Source organism: Urocitellus parryii, chromosome 3 (genome assembly GCF_045843805.1).
Source record: "Urocitellus parryii isolate mUroPar1 chromosome 3, mUroPar1.hap1, whole genome shotgun sequence".
Lineage (NCBI taxonomy): Eukaryota > Metazoa > Chordata > Mammalia > Rodentia > Sciuridae > Urocitellus > Urocitellus parryii.
The window spans coordinates 28,484,550-28,511,278 of record NC_135533.1 but is presented as its reverse complement, the minus strand read 5'-3'; the positions used below and the strand labels follow the sequence as shown (position 1 = coordinate 28,511,278).

The 26,729-nt window shown below is 32.2% G+C and overlaps 1 protein-coding gene across 7 annotated transcripts in view; it reads right to left on the bottom strand.

The window, feature by feature from the left end:
• Akap9 (A-kinase anchoring protein 9) overlaps nucleotides 1–26,729 on the bottom strand; it is a 127,332-nt gene that overhangs the window by 34,918 nt on the left and 65,685 nt on the right. For 4 of the 7 annotated variants that reach the window (XM_077795946.1, XM_077795948.1, XM_077795949.1 and 1 more), the window contains 8 exons: nucleotides 24,012–24,244; nucleotides 10,881–11,043; nucleotides 9,359–9,571; nucleotides 8,237–8,275; nucleotides 6,645–6,877; nucleotides 5,539–5,658; nucleotides 2,499–2,675; nucleotides 2,044–2,148 (listed from right to left, as the gene is read on the bottom strand). In XM_077795946.1, coding sequence (XP_077652072.1) covers nucleotides 2,044–2,148; nucleotides 2,499–2,675; nucleotides 5,539–5,658; nucleotides 6,645–6,877; nucleotides 8,237–8,275; nucleotides 9,359–9,571; nucleotides 10,881–11,043; nucleotides 24,012–24,244 — 1,283 coding nt within the window. Of the gene's footprint in view, nucleotides 1–2,043; nucleotides 2,149–2,498; nucleotides 2,676–5,538; nucleotides 5,659–6,644; nucleotides 6,878–8,236; nucleotides 8,276–9,358; nucleotides 9,572–10,880; nucleotides 11,044–13,855; nucleotides 14,399–24,011; nucleotides 24,245–26,729 lie in introns of those variants that run through there. The other 3 variants (XM_077795947.1, XM_077795950.1, XM_077795952.1) reach the window with 2 other exon arrangements.

The following is a 26,729-nucleotide window of genomic DNA, read 5'->3' as shown; positions in this document are numbered from 1 at the left end:
CTTAATTCAGGAAATTAAGGTGTTAGTAGATATATATTACATTCAAAAGATAATAAAAATAATAGGGCATGGTGGCACATGAATGTAGTCCCAGCTACTCAGGAAGCTGATGTGAGAGGATTGCTTGAACCCTGTAATTTGGAGTTTATAGTCAGCCTGGCACTATACTTAATGGCTTCCATCTCAAAATACAAAAACAAAAACAAAAAAACCTGTGTGTGTGTGTATGTATGTATGTATGTACAGAATTAGGGCTAAGGAAATAACTCAGTGATGGAATGCTTGTGTGAGGCCCTTTGAGCCCCAGAACACACACACAAATGAAGAGAAACAACTAGTAAGCTACATCAAGTATCCTTAATCAACTACCACTACTTTTAGATCCAGTTGTGAAGGTTCATTTTTTTTGGGGAGGAGATTATTCAGTATTTAAGATAAATCATTAAGTATTAATTCCTTTCAAATATACAAAAATAGTTACACACAAAAAAAAATGTGCTCACTGCTTCCATGAAAACTCCAAACCTAATAAACCAGAACTTCTCAGATGTTACATAAAAATGGGAAAACGATCCTTCTCATGGATCATTTCAACTATAGTAATTTCTATGGATTCCTTTTTTCTTCTTTGAACTACAAATTCACTAAACTGTCATTTTAGCTGATGTCTAAATTAGTTTTGTAAACAGATTTTCAAGTACTTATTAACAAATACTTCTACGATATTTAAGCAAAATAAGTATTTGTTAAAATAAATTTAAATGTTCTGAGAAAAATTCTATGGAAAGAGACAAAAACATAATTAAAAACATTTTAAACATTTAAAATTTACTACTATACAATGTTGAGTATTATATGTTTTAGGAAAACTATTAGTAGACAAAGAAAGTTAAAATTACTATAGCTCTAAAGGTAAATTTTCTTTTCTTGTTCTCACAGGGGTATTATTATGTTGCCTAGGCTGACCTTAACCTCCTTGGCTCAAGTGATTCATTCTCCTGCTTCAGAGTCCTGAGAAGCAGGGACTACAGGCATGCACCACCATGCCTAATTGGATCCTTCTCTTTAAGAAGGAGGTAGAAGGGCAACACAGGATAACTTTATAGTTACTTTCTTCTTATTATTATTTTGTGGTGCTGCAGATTCAAACCCACTTTGAGTTAAATTCCCATTCCTAGTTCATTATTAATCTTTTAAGCACAAGCTTCATATGTTGTAAAACAATACTATCAATTCTCAGGGAAAAGTTTAAAAAGAAAAAGGAAAGCAAGCAAACCCAAATTCACAGTAGAGTGGAGCAAAAACTCAATGCCCATAGCACGAACAGAAGAAAAGAGATGCTGCCTTTTGTCCTAACTACTACATTTCTCCACTGTCCTCTGCACTCAGCCCATACCTGCTAAATTGTCCTTTCTCCCTCTCTAAATTTCTTCTTGCTTCAAGGTACTCACACTAGTTATCCTCTCAACCTGGAATAAACTTCCTTCATAAGCTTATCAGTTCACATGTTTATTGTCTTGAAGATCAATTTAGGCACTGAATTGAGAAAGTCTATACTTTGGTTTTATTTTATTTTATTATTATTATTTTTTTATTTTAGTGAGAGAGAGAGGGGGACAGAGAGAGAGAGGGAGAGAGAGAATTTTAACATTTATTTATTTATTTATTTTTCTTAGTTCTCGGCGGACACAACATCTTTGTTGGTATGTGGTGCTGCTGAGGATCGAACCCGGGCCGCACGCATGCTAGGCAAGCGCGCTACCGCTTGAGCCACATCCCCAGCCCTATACTTTGGTTTTAGATCACAAACTTCATTTTGTTCAAATGATATTTTCAAGGTAACTGATTTTAAAATAACTCAAAACAGTTTGTCATTTAAAAATAAAGTGGTAGAGCGCTTGCCTAGTATGTGTGAGGCACTGGGTTCAATCCTCAGAACCATGTAAGTAAATAAAACAAAAGATATTTGCCCATCTACATCTAATCCACACACACACACACACACACACACACACACACGAAAGAAAAAAAAAAAGTCGTTACCTCTTTTTCTTTTCTGTCGATAGCATCTCGCTCAGCTTGCAGTTGCACTTCTAGAGACAATTCTGCTTTACCTTCTAAGGCTCCAAATTGTTTCTGGTCCTCTACCTTTAAATATATAAGAATGTTCTCAAATTTTCAGACATTAAATACTGATTATTCAGAGTGTGTGTGTGTGTGTGTTTGTGTTTCCTTTTGGATAAGTTGCAATTCTCTCTGACCAGTTAGGAGGACAAACTCTACATTAGTAAATATCAAAAAGTTACAGATATTCAGTCTTGAATACATTCATAGAGTCAAACAGGAACTTTTGACACTTAAAATGCATTTCTCAGATAAAAATGAAGGCTCTTTCCCATCTGCCCCCACCCTCAAGCTTTCTTATTCAAGCTCTGATGTTTGTGTATCAAACTTTTCTTCATTAAAACACTTAATAAAGTTAACTCAAAATGTCACACCTTTTGAAAATTGTCTGTGCTAACAAGTAAGGCTTGTTCCAGTTCTCTCACTCTGAACTCTAGCTTTTCAATTTCTTCATTCCTCTCTTGTACATCTCTTTGAAGCTGTTCTTTTGATAGAAGCAGCTCACTGCACTTGTCTGTTTTTTCTTTTAGATTATTTGTTAATTGTTCAACCTGAAAATATAATAAACAAAAAAAATCTAAAAATTTGAAAAGTTCATAACTTTTAATTCATCTCAAAAATCATTTTGTTTCATAAAACATTTTGAAATGCTATATCAATTTCATTTTTTATAAGGATAGCAACTATTATCTCAAACAAAGGTTGATAGTTCCCAAGTTGATAAGAACTAGGCAGCACTAGTAAACAACAAATATTGCTTTTGCTCAACCCTTTTTAGAAAAATTTCTTTCTCTTAAGACTAAGACTTTAGCTAAGAAGAGGGGAAAACCACATTTTGAATAATGTTGAATTATCTAGTAATGATACAATCATACTAAGACCTATGTCCTTAAAGATGGCAAATTTATAGAGTACTTACTGACTTGCTTTCAGAATGTGAAGTAAGATAACCTGAAAAAAAATCTTTCATGAATTACTTTTTGATAATAGTTATTTACAAAGCACTTTCAATCTATACATTGCACCATCCCAGAATAGAGATGAGGATGGGTGGTAAGAGAGAGCTGTACATTTAGTGTCTTAATAGTTTCTCCTGCATCCAAAATAAATGATGACACATCCCAGAAATTATCCCTGAAGACTGATATGCAAGTGCCTTCAATTCAATGGCTCTGTGGTAGAAGAATACAGGAAGGATTAATAAGATAATTTATGAAATTAGTTCTGATCAAGAGGGAGAGGATGTTCCTAAAAAGATAAGTGATGGTAAGAAATAAAAGAATACTACCTTTATTCAGTGAAATACTTGGAGGCAATTATACAAAATAACAATCATTATTCAGAACATTAAAAAAATGCAAGCTTAATTATAATTACAGGATTAAATTTTAACAGTAATAAAGCTACTGAGAATAATAGGTTGACTAAGTTTTGGATTAAGTTCATGAGAAAATGCTATAAAACAGGTACAATGAAATGGCATATTATAATATGTATTCACAGTTGGAATTTTTGGGTCTTCAGAAAATCAGAAGCTGGGATTAGTTCTGGCAGGGTAAGCAGAGAACAAATGGGTCACAGTGTTCCTGAGGAAACTCAAACATACCTTAAAGCTTCATGAACGAGATAGGTCAACTTTCAAATATTTTTTTTAAAATTATATAGTAGAAAATGGCAGTCAAAGTTCTAGATCTTGAATTATCTTTTGAGTTTCAATGAATAAGTCACTGTTTTTCAAAAGCTAAAAATACATTTGTTAGAAATAAGGGCAATGACTACAAACAAGGGGAATGATGACTTCTCTTCTATTCTAGCAGATTTAACATTTCATTACAATGAACTTATAGGCATTTTATACTTCATTGAGGTACTTTTAAGAGAAATGAATCAAGTAAACTTCTTAGAAATTGTAGATAATTTTCAGCAATAAAATTACTTTCAGAAATAATAGTAGTTGAATTTAAGTGTTCACTAAGGGCCACACTAATACTGCTATGCAGTGGGAGTTATTACTGTCTTTATTTTAGAAATGAATAAATAGATTTGAAAGGTTAAGTAGCTTAGTTACTGTCACACATCTACTACATAGCACAGCCATGATCCACACTGGGATTGCCTTATCTCAAGCACAATCTCTTTATAACCAGGACAAGCCATCTTTAGAAATATATATAAGTGATATATGTATAAATATGTATAATATTTCCCATGTAACATTTGTTTAATAAATGTAGAGTTTTCTGTATGAGGAAAATGGACAGTGGGAGTGACAGAGTAGAAGCAGGGAGACTGGTCAGGAGGCCACCTCACACATATAGGCAAATAATAATGACAACTAAGACACAGGGAAATGAATAAAGGTGAAAAGAATAAAAAGATGTAGTATAAATCTTATCTATTAATGGTTTGGGATCAGGGCTGAGAAGGAGTGGGACTGAGGAAGAATTCTAGAACTTAGCAAAGAAGATGATTTAGAAGGCACAACATTTATTTAGATGAAGAAGGAATAATTTTATTCTTGTCTTTTTGATAAAGGCTAATCAGGAACCAAGAATATGATTCCTGGATATGTTAAAAATGAGACATCTACGTGGAGACAGAGTAGGCAGTTGAAAATTCAAGTACAGAGTTCAACAGAGATGTTAGGAATAAAGGAACAACTGTGGGGCAATTTACAGATGACTGGGAAGAAAATGTAAAAACGGAAGAACAAGGACTCTAAGACTAAGTCATGAGGCACCCCTCATTTATTTTGGGTAGGCAGAAGACAAATAAATACTGGAGGAGAGAGACCACACTCTACAGTAGGTGTGTCACAGCAGTCAAGAGAAGGAGATACTTATAGAAGACTGTAATGAGTGTCTCCAAATGGTTGAGTAGTATTAAAGACAGAGAGGTGATTACTAGATACAGCCAAGAGGCTTTGGGTAACCTTCATAGGAACAGTTTAAATATACTAAGGGGTATAAAATTCCAAGAAAAAGATGTTGGAAACTTCATTGTAGTGGACTGTAAAAGAGAAGAGAAAGGGTAGTAAAGAGTGACTACAGAGAATTATCAGTTTTGTTGGGATGGGAGTAGAGAATTAGGCAGAGAGTTTATTTAATACTAGAAAATATATAAAGATGGAAATAATTCCAAATTTCGGTACAATATTTTTATGTTTTGTTTTTTGTTTTTGATGGTGCTGGCATCAAATCCAGGGCTTCAGGTACGCTAGGCAAGTGTTCTACCATGAACTATAACCCCTAGTCCAATACAAACATTTTTTAGGGTTAATGACCTCCTCACATTTAAGTAATATTCAATGTCCTGATTTTTAAGATATATACCTTATTCACTTTTAAGTTTTTCATAATGTAACTCTTACTTCACACTCAAGATACAAATAGGCAATACCAATAAAGTTCTTACCTCTCTAGTTTGATGTTCACCAACAGGCTGGATTCGAGGCACAACCCTAAGTTGTTGTTCTAACTTCTGTATTTCTTGTTGGAACACATCTCTCTCATGTTCTCTGTCAATGGCTTGCTCCTGAAATTGAACAATAATAAAAACAATAGTAATTGAAGAAACAATATTTATTAAACCTATTATCTCTCTTTAGCTATAGGTTAAGTTTGTTTGAAAAGAAAGGACTGATGACCATGGAATCACAAAGATTCAAAAATATTTTTGGTATGATACATTACCTATTTGGGTTCTTCCACAAAATTTAAATACTTAAAATTTATTTGAAGTACATTTGTTTTCATTTAGGTAATGTTAAACTCAGAATGAAATAATTCTCCTCCATCAATGAATGTACTTGTACAATGGAGAAATTACACTGCTAACTCAGTCATTAAGCAAATAAACAAACTGGTAAATCAATTTCTTTAATCTTAAGTTTTATACCTAAAATTATAAATAGTATAAGACTCTAATTCTCTGATATGTTAAGAGAAAATCTGGTTTCTAAGAAATCTTAAAGAAGAATATCCATGTGAAATTAAAGATTTAACATCTTTTCAGAAGAGAGCAATGGAAGCTTGGCAACTATTCCAGTCCAAGTGCCACACTGTTGTTACCTGTGTTCACATCTTTTGAGGTGGATACAATGGTAGACAATTAGCTCTTGGAATTCTTACCTGCTTTGACTACTGGTTAAATGAGAGACTAGTAGAAGATTAACTATGAATTTTGGAACATTAACTAGGAGGGCTTATTCACAAGCTAGTGGCACAAGTTTTGTTGTTGTTTAGGTTTTTTTTTTTTTGGTGCTGGTGATTCAACCTAGGGCCGGCCTCATTTCATTCATGCTAAGCAGTGCTCTACCACTGAGCTACATTCCCTGCCCTAGTTTTACTATTTTCATTTTGATTGTTACATAATAAATTATTGGAATACTCTCTCCATTGGTGGAATACACACATAAGCAAAAATATTAAGAGTCCCTATAATTTAAAATTAAAATAATATAGAACAGCATCACATAGTATTCTACTGAGAAAAATCAATATCAAATTGCAAATACTTACATCTAAAAATTTTCTCATTTTTTCTAATTGCTTTTCTAGTGCTTGGTTTTGCTGTCTTAAATCCATTACTTCAGCATTTTTTTCTTGTTCCATCTCTATAAACCAACTGACTTGTTCTTCAACATCTGTTTCTAAAGCTTTCATTTGTTTTTGAAGTTTATCATGTACTTTCTCAGCTTGACATTGCAATTCTAGCTTTTCCTTCATTAATTTTTCTGTCTCATGTAGTAATTCTGTTTAAAAATGCAAAAGCATTCAGAGTTAATTATAATTAATGGTGCTTCCAGTAAATTTTACCTTCATGAAATAAAGGCTGAGAAATATTTTAAGTCCATATTAAAAAGTAAATATTCTCTTATAAAAATAACAAAATATCTTACTGCTACACATACATAAACTAGTATTATTAAAATTATGCAGAATTAACAAAAAGAAAGTTCCATCACAAAAACACCATTTTTGTAAAAACATAGCAAATGACAAAAAAAGCCACTTTTCACTATTAAGAATAGAACAAAATTGAATGAAATTTAAGCATAGAAAAAGAACATTTTATTTACCTCACACAAAAATTAATTCATTCCAAACCCACAAATCACTTTCATATGTATACATAATATACACAAAAAAATCACTGTAAATCTTTAAACAAGCAAGGAAGAGTTGTAGAAGAAGAAATAAGACCATACCCAGAATTTCCTGTTATTCTTACTCCTTATTAGATCCATATTACTGAGTTGTTTTTGCATGCTCACATGTATGTGCATCAAGGGAAAACTGACATGTGAGAGGCAGTGTGGTTAGCACTAAAAACAGACTATGTCTTCAAATCCTAGCTTGCCTCTTTTGTTTTACATGACATTCAATATGATGATCCTTGGTTTCCTTATATGTAAAATGGGAACTATATCATTGCCAATCTCTTACAGCAAATTTGGAATCAAATGAGTTAAAATATGTAAAACAGTAACTGTAGTATGGTAAGCACTATTGTGTTAGTATCATTATTAATATAATAATAAAGTATAAAAGAAAAAGTAAACCAATCCTCTAATAAAGAAAATGGAAAGAACTTATCTCTAGAATCTTTATACTAACTGATGTGTCAACACTATACTCAGGACAAGGAATCAACAGAAAAAATTTTTCCTTTGAAAACAACACTGATACTAGATGTTAACATAAAGTAAATCAATCAGAAAGCCTCTTACTAAATTCCATTGATCTTTTTACTACCATCATCTTATAAACTTCCTGACTTAGAAGAGGATTCTGGAAAGTCATAGACTACAAGATTTAATATATTTATTTAAAAAAAACATTTTCTTTGAAAAATTGAAATTAAGTTTCATGCAAAACAGATAATAAGATGATGGTCATTATCAATCTCAGTTGTTAATTTCAAGTGAAAATGTGAACTTTTATAGTAAGACAAGTTGTTTTGTTGTTAAAGAGAACAACTTTAAGAGTGAATCACAGCAGCAAAACTGCGAAATTAGAGACGTGTTAGTTGTTTGAAAATCCAAGGGTTACTCAAAATTTGCATCTAAATCTACCACTCAAAAATAGTCCATGCAATTGTACGCACACACCTGCTTCAGGTGCTGCAGCGACTGCAGCATCTACTAGTCCTATGAAAATAGAAAACAAGACAAGACACAACAAAAATATTATACATATTCTATTGGCTAAAATAAGATAATGCATGTGCCCACAAATATATTAGAAAGCAGATGCTGAAGCCACTGATTATCATCACTGGAGATTTTGAGAAGTTCCAATATTTCTTGAATATTTTACATGTATGACACAAAGTTTTTCCCTATTAAAAATTACAACCCTAAACCCATGTTAGACTAATTTCATCATTTTACAAAATATGTATGTTGTATTTCTTAATTGATCAAATGAAATTAGAGAAACAGTTTATAATTCCAACTTACGTTTACTATAAAAGTGAGGACACAATAAACTGAATTTAAATTTTTACTATTACAAAGATTGACATTTACTGCTAAACAAACTTTAACGTCAAGATATTATTTAATTTCTTATTTAAGGAAAAATTAAGGTTATTTATAAATTTAAATTCTTTTTGAACTCCTACTAAACTAGATGTCAGCCTGCTTCTAACGCCATTGACCTTTTCCATCTATTTGGCTTGCAAGCCCCAGACCTGCTTATTCCTAAAACAAGTTCTTAGTTATTTAATCCGACAATACATTTTTGCTGTCTCTTTTCTATTAAAAAGCCTAAAGCTTACACAATTTATAAAATATTCTGCCCCATTATTTGTAACCTTCTCTTGAGGCAGATTTTTGGGGATAAGTAAAGAATTGTCTTTTCCTGTTAACAGTCAACATCTGTCAGAGATTAAAAAAGAAAGAAAAGAAAACCCTGGTTCTACTTGGTTGTCTAATAAGACAATTACCTATAAGGTATGTTTGGTTATAATTTTTTTGAATACACTTTTTTTAGTTGTCAGTGGATCTTTATTTTACTTATATACAGTGTTGAGGATGGATCCCAGTGCCTCCCACATGCTAGGCAAGCGCTCTATCATTGAGTCACAACCTCGGCCCATTCTGCTATTATTTTTCAAGTTCCTATATGGTATATGAATAATGGCATTGAAAAAAAGGGGGAAAAATCACTCTTAATGTTTAAAGAATATAAATGAAAAGAAAAGTGTTCCAAAGTCTGAAAATACGTACTTTGTACAACTGGACTTGCTTCTGCTTTCATTGCCTCCTTCTGTCTTGACAATAATTCTTTTTCTGCTTGGATTTCTTGTTGTTCTGCTTCCAATTCTTGCAACCTATTACCTGCACGTAACAACTCCTGCTCAAGGCGATCTATTATATCAGTTTTTTCCTGAATTTGCCTTTCAAAAACAGTTTTTTCATCTGCATAGCCATCAATGATACCTGTAAGATAAAATGAACAGGAAATGGAATTACAACTCATTTAAATTTGAACATTAACATGTTTTAATATGAACAACAAAAGAGCTGTTAGCAAAACTTTAAATCATTCCAACTTATTAAGAGTCTTGAATGAATTTGCTATTAATAGCAGCAACTTATTGACTTTTTTTTGTTGTTGTTGAAGATGGACACAATACCTTTATTTAGTATATTTTATGTGGAGCTGAGGACTGAAGCCAGTGCTTCACGTGTGCTACCACTGAACCACAACCCCAGCCCTTAACTTTTAATATGTACATTTGATTTAGTTGTCGTCTTCTTTTTTGAGTACCAGGAATTGAACCCAGGGGTGTTTTACCACTGAGTTACATCCCCAGTTCTATTTTATTTAGAAACAAGGTCTCACTAAGTTGCTTAGGGCATTGCTAAATTGCTGAGGCTGCCATTGAGTTAATAATCTTCCTGACTCAGTGTCCCTGGGCATGTCACTGGGATTACAGGCATGTGCCACTGTGCCTGGCCTAATGCAATCTTCTTGTTTACCAACCTGACATTAATGTGAAATTTCTCTAAACTTTCAAATACTTTGCTATACTGAAGTATCATCACGTTGTATATGCGTAATTCACTTTATTAAAAAGATAAAAATAGACAAGTTCCTAGACAGCTTAATGTAAATCAGACATTATAAATCGAATCACAATTCTAACAGAGTAAAGAGAATGGGAGAGGGGAAAGAAGACGGGAGGGAAAAGAAGGGGATCATGAACTGAAATTGATTTCCATGAATGTATGAGTTTGTTGAGATGAACTCAGCTACTATGTATGACTATGAAGCTCTAACAAAACATTTTCTCTCAAGTTGGTATTTTAATTCTAGAAGGTCAAGGTCAATACCACAGCATGGGGGAAGAGGCAAAGCCCAAGGCTTTAGAGGCTTAAAACCTATGGTCACCATTTAATGGTTACCTTAAACAATTCAATAACATCTTTACCTTCAGTTTTCTCATTTTTAAATTACAGGCGTGTCTTAGGATGGTGGGATCATGGAAACAACTCTCCACCATCCATTTCTCTATTTTCTAAAATTCCTTTATATTTTCAGTAATTCTATAAGTTCCTTTTATATTTAAATGTGTATATGCAGTTTTAAAAACAGCTTGGAAAAACTCTGAAGACAAACTACAACTACTTTCCAATGGCTGCTCTAAATTAGAGTATATTTGTTTCTGAATTTGGCTGTACATCAAAATCTCTATTTTAAGATTGAAGTTCTGCTACTCTGACTTGCCAAAGGCAAGGTACTTACCCTCAGCCTTACTGAGCTCCACTGCCAGCTGTTCTCTGGCCCTAGACTCTTCATGAAGGCGCTCTCGCAGTTCTTCTTGGCATTTAAGGAACTCTGTTGCCTGTTGTTTCTGTTTGAATGACTCACGCATCAATTCTGTTTGTGTAACTTTTGCATGTTCAAGCTAAACAAGAAGGGAAAGAATACATGAAGGAAGATGAAGTGTTAGGAAAACCAGTGTCATTTTCCATTAAAGTAAGGATTTCAAATAAAAGACATATTACTGACTTACAGTCACTTAAGACAGTTCTAATGCATGTTAACATTTGTGGGTAGGATAAGTCAATAGTAGACTCCACATTTGTTTTGAACACTTTAGAATTTGGAGGCATTAAAAATACAGCATTCTTAGAATGCTATCATTGGCATATACTGACTCCATTTTAAAAATAGTTTTTAAGATGGTAATACACACTTGAGGCCAAAGCTCTCGATCAGGAAGTAGTTGAATTGCCATCACTTAATCATTTGTGTGAAATTTCAAAAAAGCACTAACTTTGCTTTAGTTATCTGAGCTTTTATATGTCACCATCTACTTATCTGTTTTTACTGAAACAACTACATGCAGGAAAAAAAAAAAAAAAACTCCACAAAAAACAAAAAACAAAACTGAGTTCAAATGTTTTTAGTACTTAGCCCCAGAATTTTAAGAAATAATTGTATGTATTGACAACAGGCTTACAGCAAGTCTCTTAAATAAATTTTGTAAATTTACATAAGTTTGTGTATCAGAAAGACATTACTGCCATGTTTTAAGCTTAAAATGATAAAATGTAGTGGTTTCTAAGGTTTCTAATTAGACATTAATAATGTATTATAAAATTAAGATAATATTTAAAATCTTATTCTTAAAGACTTCTGCTCCTCACACCTGAGTGTTATTGCCAAACCAAATCAATTTCCAAAATATTCAGTATGCAATTATTGTTTTTTTAATTTAATGTATTTTTTTTTTTTTAGTTGTAGATGGACACAGTACCTTTGTTTTACTTATTTATTTTTATGTGGTGCTGAGGATTGAGCCTAGTGCCTCACACATGTTAGGCAATCACTCTACCACTGAGCTACAACCCCAACCCCAATAATTGTTGTTTTAAAAGAAAGTTTAAATTTTATTTATAACCTATTATTTAAAAATGAGCACAGATATAAGACTCATAATGGAAAATTAAACATAAATTTGAATTTGTAACTAATTTCCTAAAATATCTGTGAAAATATATTATTATTTTAAAAAGGAAAAATTTTATGAACATGTTCACTTTTAACTACCAAGAGTATTTTCCTTTAAATGTGGATAAATACTATATTTTTATTTTTACTATAAAGAAAATGACCATGAAGTATAAATGTTGTACACAACTACTCTCCTGAATTTAGTCAATACATTTTAAAAAATACATCAATTGCTTCAATATGTACATAATTTTTTATTATATACTAATGACCTAGAAAATACATGAAATATAGAGTTCAATTAACCTTTTATATTAAAATATATTTCCACATCTTGAATCTTATTTATATCTTTTTAACCATTAACCCTTTTTATAAATTCACATTCTGAAACAACCCTTATACAATTTTTGATTTAGAGAAATTACTCCACTTTAATAAGATGAAATACTTTCATGTTTTTTATGGTACTATAATACTGTAATTGAAACCCAACTGAAACTTCTTATACTCTTTGTATATAAATTACACATGATAGAAAAAAAAAAGATGAACTATTTTCCAAATTTACTACATAAATTCAATAGAATATTTACAATAAAATAAATATTTGCTTTAGATAAATTTAATAAGTCTTTGCCTTTATGCTCCATTTCATGACAAGATCTAAACCACCTTCACATACATTTATATATTTACCATGAAATCATGAAAAAAACCTTCAGTTTTAGAAACAAAGCAAAAACCTCAAGCAATCAAATAAGTAAGCCTAATATATTTTATTTACAATAGCAGTTGGGATCCACTTCATTTGGGATAAGAGTCCCCCTTAAAATTCTCATTTACATACTTTACACAATACCTTCTATCCAGTTAAGGTATGATTTATTCCTAATATCTATAATAGTATGAATTATATAAAAATTTTAAACTCAATAGTTTCAAAGTATTTAGTAAACTCACCATTATACTTAAAGTACGGATAAGCTTTAGTAAAGATTATGACACTTAAAACAAAAGTTGTAGAAGGGGTAACAACACTATTCTAAAAACCATCTGGTTTGTTAAATATTAGCTAGCATGTACAGTTAAAGTCACCAAAGTCATAAAAAGTGCTGAATAACTTGTAGTCAATCATTCACAACATGTTTGAGAATCAAATAAACCTGGAATACTGAATATGCAGGTATCTTTATGCTAAACACCTTTAGCAATGTTTATAAGTTTCACATTAAAAACAGAAAAAAGATATTTCTCTACAGAATTAGTTGACATATAGAAAACTAAAAATAAGTTCCTTATGGTGTAAGAAAATCTAGAATCCAAGTTTGCTTTTACCTTGCCTGGAACTACTGTCAGTATGTCATGGATGTAAACAATTCATTTAGCTGGTCTAGGTATCACAATACCTATTCTCTCAAATATAATCATTCCATTTTTATTCCCATTTTTATTCAGGATTGGATTCATAAACATACAAAAACAAGAATCTTAAAGACAAGCAGAATATTTTTTAAACAATTCACCTGGCACTGGAGAAATGTAATATTATCTCATTCTGCTTTCTGGAATTAAGAACACAGCCAAGTTGGGACTTTTAGATCAAATTGAGCCCTTTGATACATTTAGGATGAATGGGCAGCAGTATATACCAAACAATAACAAAATAAGGTTCTATTCCGTTAACCTTATTAACAATACTTAAAATTTCATTTCTCATTATACTTATTTGTTAAACTAAATTAATATTTTATACTTACTGAATAAGGAGGGGTAGGCAGTGAAATTTTAGAAATTAGCTTTAATATGTGCCCATTTCTTTTATGAATCAAGTGGAAAATAGAAGTATTAATAATTACTGAGTTATTTTCATCCAAATGTTCACACAAAGGAAAAGGATACGGTAAAGGCACTCGAGATTCAACCTCATAAATATCTTCATCTTGTTCTTCCAACCAAGAGCCATCGAGTTTTACAGTTGCCAAATAGGTCCTGTAAGAATCCATTCTAGAAGATGAAGGAGCCAAGCTTCTTCAATTATCAGTTTTCTACTACATTTAAAAAGTTCCTTTTAGTTTATCAAGATATTCCATTCTGTTTAGTGCTATCAAATACATAAAAAAATTAATTCATACTACTGAACAATAAAAAGGGTGAAAATGTCTGGGGGGGGGAACCTACAAATCTAAAAAACAAAAACAAAACAGAAAGACTCCTAAATGTCTACCAGTCTTTATCCGAAGAATCCAAAATAAAACAACAAAAAACTGCACAAAAACCAAAAGCATGCAAACAAAACACCACTGTTTTACCTAGAATAGGTAAATCCTTGAAGAATAAAAGAATGAAAACATAAATGTGTAATATGCTGAGCAATAAAACTGCTTTTGGTATCAAATTTGTCTGTAGTAATAAGTAAGCCTTCCAAGCAGAACCTGGCAGGGAAGGTCAGGTTTTAAATCTCCATAGTAGCAGTCTTGAGAAACGTAGTTGCAACATTATTTCCCTTGGTCTTGCAGCTTCGCCCTATTTAAAAGGAAAAGCTCTTCCAAACGGAGCTGCTCAAATAGCCTTGCAGGCTGAGCCAGAGGATTCTAGTCAGTGTCCCCTGAGGAAAAGGTCAGAACAGAGGGTGTGGTTTAATGTCTTTACCTATATGTGCACTGACAGGTGGAATGTGAATTAATACGCCCACAAAAAAGCCTGCCTAACAGGATCCAAGTTCCACGTCAGATCTTTGAAAGAGTTATTTAGAGAAGTTTATAATAATGTGTCTAAGATAAGCTGGTATTTTTCCACCCTACTAAAAATTGTTTTAGTTAAAAAAAATGTGAATAAAATATGTTTGAGTTTACATTACTAATCAGCTATTCAAGCATATCAAATAATCATCATTATTTCTGGAAATTAAATTAGAATTTCTTTTTGATAATTCCTTAGATGTAATACTTTTGAGCAGCCACTGAGGCTAAATATAGATAATTCAGTTATAACTTATTTTCACATTGACTTATTTATAGAGTGCATATTAAGGAAAAAATTCTTTTTAGAGCCACTTTGAAAGTCGATAATTACACCACTTAAGGTAGCCTATGAACCCTGACTGAAATGTAAAAGCGACAAATTGTCCATAATAGTTAGCTTCAGGTTGTTCCAGAAGCCTGAGCAATACTGAATGAACCAGCCATTCATAATTTTAAAAGACAAATAACTTACTTATTACTAATAAAAGACTCTCAATGATTAAAGTTGTTTTAAATAAAAGAAAAGACTTTCATTTTGGTGCCTTTTTTCCCCATCTGGTAACTGAATATCCTAAACCCACAAAGCCTTTATCTAAATGGAAAAAAAAAAAACATACTAAAGCAAGCGACAGGCTTAAAAAGGCCTTTTATAGCTACTCTGACTACATAAAGTAGTTTCTAAGAGCTAGTACTTAAACCCTTCTCAGCAGACTAGTAACCGAGGCAGAGAAAATGAAATTGTTTTATATACAAGTCCCAAAGTTGCAAGGAGATGTAGTTGGGGAGGGGCAGTTGCTTCTTAAAGAAAAATTTTGTTTATTACAGTTTCTTATATCCTGCAGTTAGTCTGTCAAGATGTTTTAACACCTATATGAGATGGAGGCCTGACCTTATGACTGTTGCAGCTAAATGTGATTTTTTTTTTTTTTAAAGAGAGAGTGAGAGAGGGAGAGTGAGAGAATTTTAATATTTATTTTTTAGTTATCGGCAGACACAACATGCTTTGTTTGTATGTGGTGCTGAGGCTTGAACCCGGGCCGCACGCATGCCAGGCGAGTGCGCTACCTACCGCTTGAGCCATATCCCCAGCCCAAGCAGCTAAATGTGATTTTAATGAAGCTCCAGCAGACGTAAAATCATCAATACCCTAGCTGTTCACACTTTATGAACTGGTGGATCCCACACCTATCTAGCCTATGAGATACCTCTTAAAATACTCTTTCTCTGCTTCTTTTGCAAATTAGTTATTTTGATAATCATCCAATTTCTCTCATTTGAGGTAAAAACAAAACTGTGGGTAAGAAATAATTATTCATAAATAGCAGCATTTAAGTCAACATAAGAATTAACAACAAGGAAAGAAAAAAAGAAAGAAAGAATAGCTAAGGAGAAAAATAGACTCAAAGAGTAACAGATAAAGATGACCCAGAATGTGGCAAACAGTCTTTGTAATAATATATTAACTAGTGGCATACTACATTAATTGATATTCAGAAAGAATACAAAATAAAATAATAACAACAAAAAATTGCACAAAAAGCAAAAACAAACAAAACACCATTGCTTTACCTACAATAGGTAAATCTTTGAAGAATGAAAGAATTGAAAACATAAATGTGTAATAAGTTGAGCAATAAAATACCTTTAAATTAAATGATATACTAATATTTGCACCCCAGTTTTGGAAACACATAGAACTTATTTCCATTAACATAAAACAAAAATCTTTATAAGTAAGGTGTGTCCTCTTATGACTAGGAACATGGGTCATGGTAAGAAACTAACTACAAACTTAACTACTGTTAAAAATGAATGAAAAAAGACTCAAAAAGTAGTAAAGAAGAGTCTGGATGATGGCATATGGTGATTCTGACAATAATTCAAGTTATATTCAATTTTGCTTTTTCCTCTAGTTTAAAAGCATATAAACCTTTCTGCAATTAAAAACTTAAAATACAATGACTTCAATTTCTAGAAACACATTTAACTGTCCAGACTATCTCCTTATCCTCGGGTTTCAGAAGATCATGACTTTACCATATACAGGAGGCTATTAATTGACAGCATTGAGCTACATTTCCCCAATGAAAAAGGTTTACATTAATCATATAATGTCAAGCCATTTAACTTTTTTTTCCCTGTAAATTATTTCCTTCAAATTGTAAAACACTTCTGCTGCTGTCTTTTGGTCTTCACTTTATTTACTTATTTCTCTAAATTATTTAATGGAGGGACTAACTCCTGCATACATTACCTGACCAATGCTAAGCACACTGGGGGCAATACTTGATGGCAAAATGTGTTTCAGTACTTATAATTATGATTAAAACAAAAAGCTTAGCCTGATATTTAATTCTCAGATTCCCCTTTGAGAAATTATAGAAGCATGTAGCTTTGATTCCATTATTCTAAAAAATGAGAACTAGTAAACTCACAATAGTGCCTTATAATGAAAATCATTCTGAGAGAATAAATTATTCATTAATTTCTTCCAAGGAATTGTTATTTTATTTGCATTAAGTTTTATCTTTTATTGACAAATAATGATTGAATATTTTGAGGTACAAAGTGATGTTTTCTTACATGCACACACTGTGGAATAATCAAACACATCCATCACCACAAATATTTATTATTTCTTTGTGGTTAAAAATTCTCTCCTTCAGCAATTTTGAAATATATGTTAACTATTATCACTATGCTGTGTAATAGAACACCAAAAATTATTTCTCCTCTCTGAAAACCCCCCCCTCCCCCAAAGACTTCCTAAGAGAAATATTTTTTGGTAAATACTCTCCTTGGCTCTAAATAATAACCTCTGGATTCCATAAAACTTCAATTGTTGAAAGATTAACTCCCGTAAAACAGACGTTTCTATTTCCACCTAACTGAAAAGTGTTTTTGAACTGATTCTCAAAGATAATTTTTCTGCAGAATTGGAGAAAGACCACTAAATAAAGATTGTATTATAGAGATTCTCTTTCTAAGGGCCTTAGAAGATTTTCTAAGCATGTTTCGTCACATTACGTTGAAAGCTATTCCAACAAATTGGAAAACTACCAAACTCCACTGAAATCGTTCCTGTTAAGTTTGCCAACAATCTCTGGATTTCAAAATTCATTTCTCAGTTATAGTTATGATTAAAACTAAAGAATAACTAAACAAAAATCTTAGTCTGCTCTTTAATCCTCAGATTCCCAGAATGCAGAAGTAGTAGTGGTTAAGACCATGGATTCTGAAACTAACCTGGGTTCCCACTCTAACTCTCCTTATCTTATAAACCTGGGCAAATGACTTCTCTAACTGGTTTCTATGTTTCTGCTCTCCTTGTACTTTCACCACCCTCTACCTACTCTATTCTATTTTTTAACGATAGTCAAAGTGTTTATTTTGGAAAATACAAGTTAGATTCTCTAACTATCTAAAGATGGAAACAATCTATATGTCTTTTAAACAGTAAATGAATAAACAAACTGCTGCAATTTCCCTCACTTATTAAAAAGGAACAAATTATTATTAGACATAAAAATATAGATGATTCTTAAATGCACTTTATTAAGGTAATAAAGCCTGACCCCAAAATTACATGATGCAAGTTTTCATTTATGACACTTTGGAAAAAGCAAAACTGTAGGAAAGGAAAGCAAGCCAGTGTTTATCACAGGCAGGAGGTAACAGAGTGGCTGATTATAAAAGAGCAGTGCCTGGGAATGTTGGGGTGATGAAACTATTTTATATCATGACTGTAAGTGATGTAGATGACTCTACACACCTGTCATAACTGAAAGAACTGTCCACAGAATGATCTTTTTCATATATTAATAAGAATGAGGAAACTCAATGGAATAAAAAAAATCATAAATAAGTTATGACTGTTATATATATGAATAAAAATTACAAATGAGTTATGACTGTTATATATAAATATTCATGTATTATATTCATATATATTTGAATATATATGTGAATGTGTTTGTGTGTGTATGTGTGTTTGTGTATTCATATATGAAAAAAACCACACCAACAGGGTGAGAGAGAAAAGAGTTAACTAAGGTACTTGAAAAACAATATTTTGACTGTATATTATAAGGCTAAAAACAAAAGGTACTACACACAAATAATGTAGTCTAGTTAGAGAATTTGTTTTTCACAGGGGTGTAGGATAGCAATTCTGAAATTACATATGTGTATATTATGGTTGAGCAAACAAAAATGCAATTGAACATGAGACTCTCTTTTTCACTGTTGGAGAACAAAGTTACTAAGAAAAAAGGGCAGGGCAAAACAAATGCTGTGGTACCAGAACTGGGAGCTCAGAATGAATTTATGGATTTTTAAATTATACATGTATACAGAGAGATTCAGGTATAGATAGAAGGATTAGCATACAAAGATATATTTTTAAACTATCCACTAACAGGGCTTAGAAGTAATGACATCCTAGTAACAATGAGAACATCTAGTACCTAGATCTTGGTTTCTAGATAGTATTTTCCAATAAAAGAAATATGAATTTCATGAAGAAGTGATTGATTCTAAAGTTAGGGTAGGAAAAATACAAGATGGGTTTGAAGCTTCTTGTAGTACCAATACTCAAAAAAGCAAGTACACTTTAAAAGGATGTACCTCAAAAAGTTCTTAATGCCAAAGCTGAAACAAAACAAAGGATTAGGTTACAACTAAAGTGATAAATTAGTCATGAGTCTATACTGATATTGATTAGAAGTGAAGATATAGCTCATATAGCTAAATAAATAAATAAAACAATGAGGAAAGTATAAAATTACCATTAGAACACCATAGTAATAATTACTGCATGCAAGATCCAACAATGGATGTAAGAATATTAGATAAAAGAAAGTTAAGGAGAAAAGGTTATTTGCATAGTATCAAAGTACCTCCTCCAAGATAGTTATTCATTACAAAGGGGAAAACAGTAACATTACAGTTGAGAAACCCAGCAGATATCACAAGCAATGAAGATTAACATTACCTGTAATAATGACATATTGACTCACGTAACCAGGCATGAAGCACAAGATGGGCATAGCATTTTTGTGCTAGTATCAAAAATATACAGGCTTCATATAATCACAACAAACATCAGACAAATCCAAACTGAGGAACATTCTAAAAAATAACTGACCAAAAGACTAAAGTATTGTCAGAGACTGGTGAAACCAAAGATGACATGACAACTAAGTACAATGTGGGATCTGGGAATGAATCTTGGAACAGAAAAACGTCATTATAGGAAAAACCAATGAAATCTAAATAGTTTATACTTTAGTTAACAGTACTGCAGCAATTTTAATTTCTTAGTTTTATAATTATATTATAGTTATGCACTATGTTAATGTTAGGGAAAGCTGAATGAGTGATTGGTACATGGAAACTCTCATAGTTTTAGAATTTTCTGTAAGCTTAAAGTTATTTTAGAATGAAAAGTTAAAAACTGTCCCCTATGACTTTAACATGAAGAGTTAAAGAGAGAAGAGGTCAGAGTATAATCTGGTTTCCAGATACCCTCTGACCTTCTCTCCCATGCCTCTTTCCACTCTCCTTGCTCCAGCTGCCCTGTCCTCTGTCAAGCACACCCCCTGGCTTTTCTAATTGCTATTCCCCTGCCTAAACATTCTTTCCCATTTACCTGTGTATTAGCCTCCCACTCTTCTTTAAGGAATATGAATTCATATCACTTTATCAGAGAGGCCTTTACTAATTTTCCTCGATAAAATACTCTCTTCTTCCATTATGCTGTACTTCCCTTTATTCTTTTTCACAGCAGTTATTACCATCTATGCATCTATTTATTATTGGCCTCCACCATTAAATTATGAGCTCCTGCGAGCAGGGATTTTGTCCATTTCCCTTATCACTGTATCTCTAATATCTAGAACAATAATTGTTATATAGTAGGCACTCAAAACTTCGCTGAATGAATGAATGAATGACTTATCTCAAACATCAAATCCCACAGTAAGCTTTACGGCCTGCACCTTACCCCAAACTGTCAGATGCTATTCAGAGTATCCTGTGCAGAGCTATTTGCCTGTATTTAACTGAAAGCACAAAGATATCATAACAGTGCCATTTTGTTATAAAAATGAAGAAAATAAATTAAGGTTAAAGGAAGAAGAAGCAAATGATAATATATTAAAGAGGAAAATGGGATACTAATTATTTCACAAAGATGTTACACTTTATTTTGTGTCAATTTAACGATTAAATTATTCATTTGGTTCATAATATTTTAGTTATTAACAATATTCTGAAGAAGTCATTGGATTTAAACATTTATCCATGGTTAAGATTAATAATTGATCTGCAGTTAGTTTTAAAAACTGTCACAAAGCTCCTATTCCCTTACTTTAGCACTTAACAAACTGAGACTCATTTGGAAAATACCGTGACCAGGCTCTTACTGCACATCACTACCTAGTCACATAAACAGAGAGTTGTCATGTGTTATGGACTTGACCTAGGAAACTGAGTGTTTCAGGAAGATCCCACACACTTAACTGTTGACTAATGGCAGTTTTAATGACTATGGCGAAGTTTTCTCTAGTTGTCTGTAAGAGCAAATAATCTGTAGAAACCACTGCTCACTTGTCATTTATTTGTCATTTTCCATGGTGATTATCAAAAGATAAATACTATAGTACATAAACCATAATGTGCATAATTTATAGTGGCATTGAAGAGTAGCAACACTATCAACATTGGTCAAGTTCCAGGTCAAAAGTATGTTATAAGGATCAAGAAAGAAAAAGTAGGAATGCAATTGTAGCTCAGTGGTAGAACACTTGCCTAGCGTGTGTGAGGCACTGGGTTCCATCCTCAGCACCACATTAAAAAATAAATAAATAAATAAAATAAAATAAGGTTATTAAAGAAAGAAAGAAAGAAAAAGTATTACCAATTGTTTTCCTAGTAGAAAAAGTATAAATCATAGAATATAAACACTAATATGACTGAAATAAGCATAAACAAAACAAAAAGAAGAATTTAATATAGAATTATCTATACTATACAACTTTCATAGAATAAAAGGGATAATTAAGATGCATATGCATTCAAGCTTTAAGTACTGACTCAACTGACTCAGTGGACCTGCATACTCTAGAAGTGGTTTATGGATAAGCATTCTAAAAGAGAGAGAATGCAGGACCTAGGCTAATTATAAGACTTAAAATATAGTAAATCTTGGTAAAAATGTGTATTTTTTAATGTTAACTATGGAATATCACATTTCAACACAACATTTACAATGTCAATGTTTGAGTTTAAATAGTCTGCTCAACTTTGGGCTAAAGGAAAGGTGACTATAAAATTCTCTGATCCAAGAGTGTAAAATTAATGTCTTAATAATACAAATGAAGCTGAATTTTATGGGTACCATTTCATTTCCTTACAAATACTTAGGATGTTGATAATGAAAAATAAAATAACTCTTCAGAACTTTGAATATAGGACCACCACTGATTTTTTTTAAAATTTAAATCAGTTTTCCTACTCTTGGCAAATAACAATATTTGCCAACAGTAGGAAATAATAATATTCTTGAGCTTTCAAGAATATTATGTCTTTGGTTCTCTGTGATGCTCAAGTAAATTTTTGAGTTACTGAAATAGATGCTTTAATCATTCTGTACATGCTACAAAAGAAAGCTCTGGAGAAACAAGAATTGCCCAAGGTTAGAAATTTCATCTGCTATTTAACCACAGGCCTCAGAATTAATCTATGAAAACATTTTTGGGAACTACATAATGCATATGTTTGCTTTAGTTTGGCCAATCAAGGTGCAAACCAGAAGATATATTTATCTAACTATTTATTCCCTATCCTTTCCCCCAGTGTTGGGGATAGAACTTAGGGCCTTGCATATACTGGGGCAAGTGCTCTACCACTGAGCCATATAACAGGAAATACATTATGATGAATTTCCCTGACCAGTTAGTGAATTCCCCTTACAATATGTGGTATCTCAAGAGTCTTTTCAAGGTATAATTCATATTCTATCACAGAAAAAAGGTTTAGTTTGTTTCCAAACAGAAAAGAATACCTGGAGAAAATTCTGGGTAAGTGTCATATCTGAAGACCATTCAAAGAACAAATATTTCAACAGAAATGTATGTTATTTTGATAATTCCTTCCTCATTGAATCCCAGCAGCATATTAAAAGTATCAGGGGGTGGGACAGTAGATTGATATGAGAAGTTAACCAACTAGTAGGGAATAAACGAATCATTTTAAATGTCAATAATTGAAGAAACAGCTTAAGTCAATAATTTAACCCTAATAGAAATGAATCAGGTATTAAAATGCAAAATATATATTTGTCATAGTTACTATATCTAATAGTCACCGCTATTGCAGAAACATGCCATATTAAATAATTTATTAGAGAAAAAAGTACCAAAGAAAAGCCAGTCATCAGAACAAGAGCTCAAAGACATTCTTTCAACTTCTCAAACTTAATATTTAAAGAACAATATTTTTTTTGAGAATTTTAATATTTATTTTTTAGTTTTTGTCAGACACAACATCTTTGTTTATATGTGGTGCTGAGGATGGAACCCGGGCCGCACGCATGCCAGGCGAGCGTGCTACCGCTTGAGCCACATCCCCAGCCCGTAAAGAACAATATTTTAAAGGAAAAATTGCTCATACTAATTTCCTACCAAGAGATAATTTGTAAGGCGAATTAATCTACTCATCTTTATAAAAATAATGTAAAAATCAAGTGAAGGAATTGCAAGTTTGATATGTAATACAATAATGGTATGTTATGACATACTACAACATATAGTTTTAGACATTTCCACTACAACATATAGTTTTAGAGATTCCTTATAGTATTAAATAACATTTTAATGGAACATTTCACACAATAGTGAAGTTAAAATCTCTTTTGATATAAAAAAAAGTAATGTGTAACAATCTAGAAAATCTGGATATTAAAACATCAATGAGTTTTTGAACTGGAAGAGCTCATCATTACATTACCTTCACCACCAAAAACAAGACTACTAAAACTATTATTGGTTATCACAAACACAGCCTAAATAAAGAGAAGCCTAAATAAATTTCTGTGGGACAGTAGAGAGAAATATTTACTCATTTATGCCTTATGCAATATTCAGTAGGTAGTAATAATTAAGGAGTTTACCTGACTACTAGTTTCACTTAGAGCTTCCAGTATTTTTTCAACTGCTGCTTGTAGTCGAGAACTAATATTCAGCATTAATTCTTCATTTTCAGGATCTATTTCAGTTCCAGCAAAACCAATCCTTATAAGGTGCTGTGATAATTCTGTTCCTTCCTCAGTTACTTTTGAACACATGCTATTATCAGTTCTTGGCATATCACTTCCAGAATAAGAGGGTATGGATCTGTCTATAACTAGAATAACAAAATGTTAAAGGCATACATTAATAACAATAATTTCACTTTAAATTTTTAAAATCTAGTCAAATTGAAATCATTTTTCAAAGTACATGTGTTTTAATAACAGCATTGTAAAATTGCAGAATTTAAGATTTGGGTTACTTAGTAATTTTTCTTTAGTAAAAGTTTTGGGGTTTTTTTGGGGGGCGTACTGGGGAAAAAACCCAGGGCCTCACACATAATAAGCATGTGCTGTATTGTTGAGCTATACTCCCAACCTGATAAAAACTTTTTAAGATAACTTTTAATAGATATTTATCAAATGTCAAGCACGTAAAGTTTGCTAAGAAATGGGGACACAAAGGAGACAAAATCTGGTTCCTATCGTGAAGGACTTTACAGTATAATGAAACAACACACATATATACATAAGGAAAAAAAAACTCTATTGTGCAGTGGGATGTAACAGGTTACTGAAGAATAGAATAAGTGCTCCTAATTTGTTTGGAGTAACCTGACTTTTAAGCATTACATATTTGAACATTACCTGCTCTGGCTACAGATTAAAAGAAACAGATAATTTTGTAGCTTGATATTTTTGTAAAAAGTATACTGGGAAGAAATTAGGATGATGAGCAGTGCTAATTTAACTACAGACACTGTTACCATACTATCAACATTATTGTTACATCTTACGTAAGAAAATCTGGTTGACATAGGCAGATGATAAGCTTTGCAACTGAACAGAGGAGTATTAATGGAATATGTGGAGATACATAAACTGTTAGAAATGTGGGTGCAGAATTAGGGGTCATCTGTAAAAAGGTAAGAGTGTAAACACTGAAAGTGGTTACATCTGTTTTAGGAGTGATATTTAGTGAAAGGAGGAAACAAAGTTGGAGCCTCTGTATATCATAAGCTAATAAAAGAAGCCATATAAGAAGTATCAGATAGACAGGAAAGGGATGTTCTAGAAGAGAACATTTCAAAAAGGAAAAGACTTTAGCGAAGTTATTTGCCTAGAAATACAAACAGTCAAGGATTATGCTATGAATTTAATGACTGAAAAGTCACTGTTCTCCTCAGAAAGAAGTGTTGGTACTATAAGAACAGAAACTATAGTCAGTTAAAGCAAGAGTTAGTCTATTCTTTTTAAGTTTTTATACCTTCATTTTATTTATACATTTTTTATGCAGTGCTGAGGATTGAACCCAGAGCCTCACAGGTGCTAGGCAAGCACTGAGCTATATCCCCAGCCCAGTCTCTTCTTGCTTATTCTCTTATGAAGTATACTGAAGTTTACCTTGCAGGATGTGTGTGTGTGTGTAAGTTAAAAGAAACAAATAGTTATTTTTATGAATATAAAATGAAATTTTATGGTACAATATGACATTTTGTGGTACAGAGAAGCAAACAATGGTGAGAAAATGACTGAAGATTCTGTGTATACATGGGAATAAATCTAAAACACAAATTACAGAAAACACAAGCACAAGGTGAAACAAAGCCATTTATAAATGATCACTGAGTGTTAGTTTTTTTTGGAATGGCAATAACAACAACAAAAATAGGTAATAAAGCACCTAGAAAAGATAAAGATGTCAATCAGCTTAATGTATTTTTCAGGGCTGGAGGTGTAGCTCAGTAGTAGAGTGCTTGTGCTTGCCTGGCCTGAGAGAGGTCCTAGGTTCAATTCCTAGCATGCATGCACACACACACACACACACACACACACACACACAAATAGAAGATAGAAATTATATGAAATAATCTGAATATGTTCCATTAAAGAAACAAATTTGTTTGTTCCTATGAAACAAAAGAGAAAGACAGCAAAATTATAATTACCCATAATGACTAGTCTGGGGGAAAAAATCTGAGGACAAAAAAAAAGAAGGGCTATTTTATAACATGCCAACAGAAATCAAGAACAGGCAATTTGGTGAACAGAATCACTTGGGTGGTGAACCAACCACTCAGATGTATGTTGTAAACACAGCAAATAATAGTTATTCAAGTCTTTTAGTCATATACTTTATGAATTATACCATTCATTTCCAGATGCATAATGGTAAGTTTTTCAGGTTAAAGGAGGGTGAGCAATATCATAGTGTCTTCCCAGCCTCAGTGGCTCACTGAAGACCTCTATGGTTCCAATTGGAAATCATTCGAATCAAGCTTGACCCAAGTGTCTGACAGATAAAAACTGTACTAAAAGATACGGAGTGGAGACTTAAAGAAATTTGTCCAAAGTCACATTAGGGCAGAAAAAAAAAAATGAGGCTTTCTCATTACTAATCCAGTATTCTTTCTATAACTTCCCACTGCTTCAAAAGGAAGCTGAAGCAAACAAACTTCAATCCATGGACTCCTAGAGGAAAGATGAGCATTCTACCCTAAATTATCACACTGCAGACCTAAAGGAAATTTTCTTTCAATAACCTAGGGAACTCATTTTTATGAACTGATCTAATATCCACTCAGGTTCAAGTGATTTGAC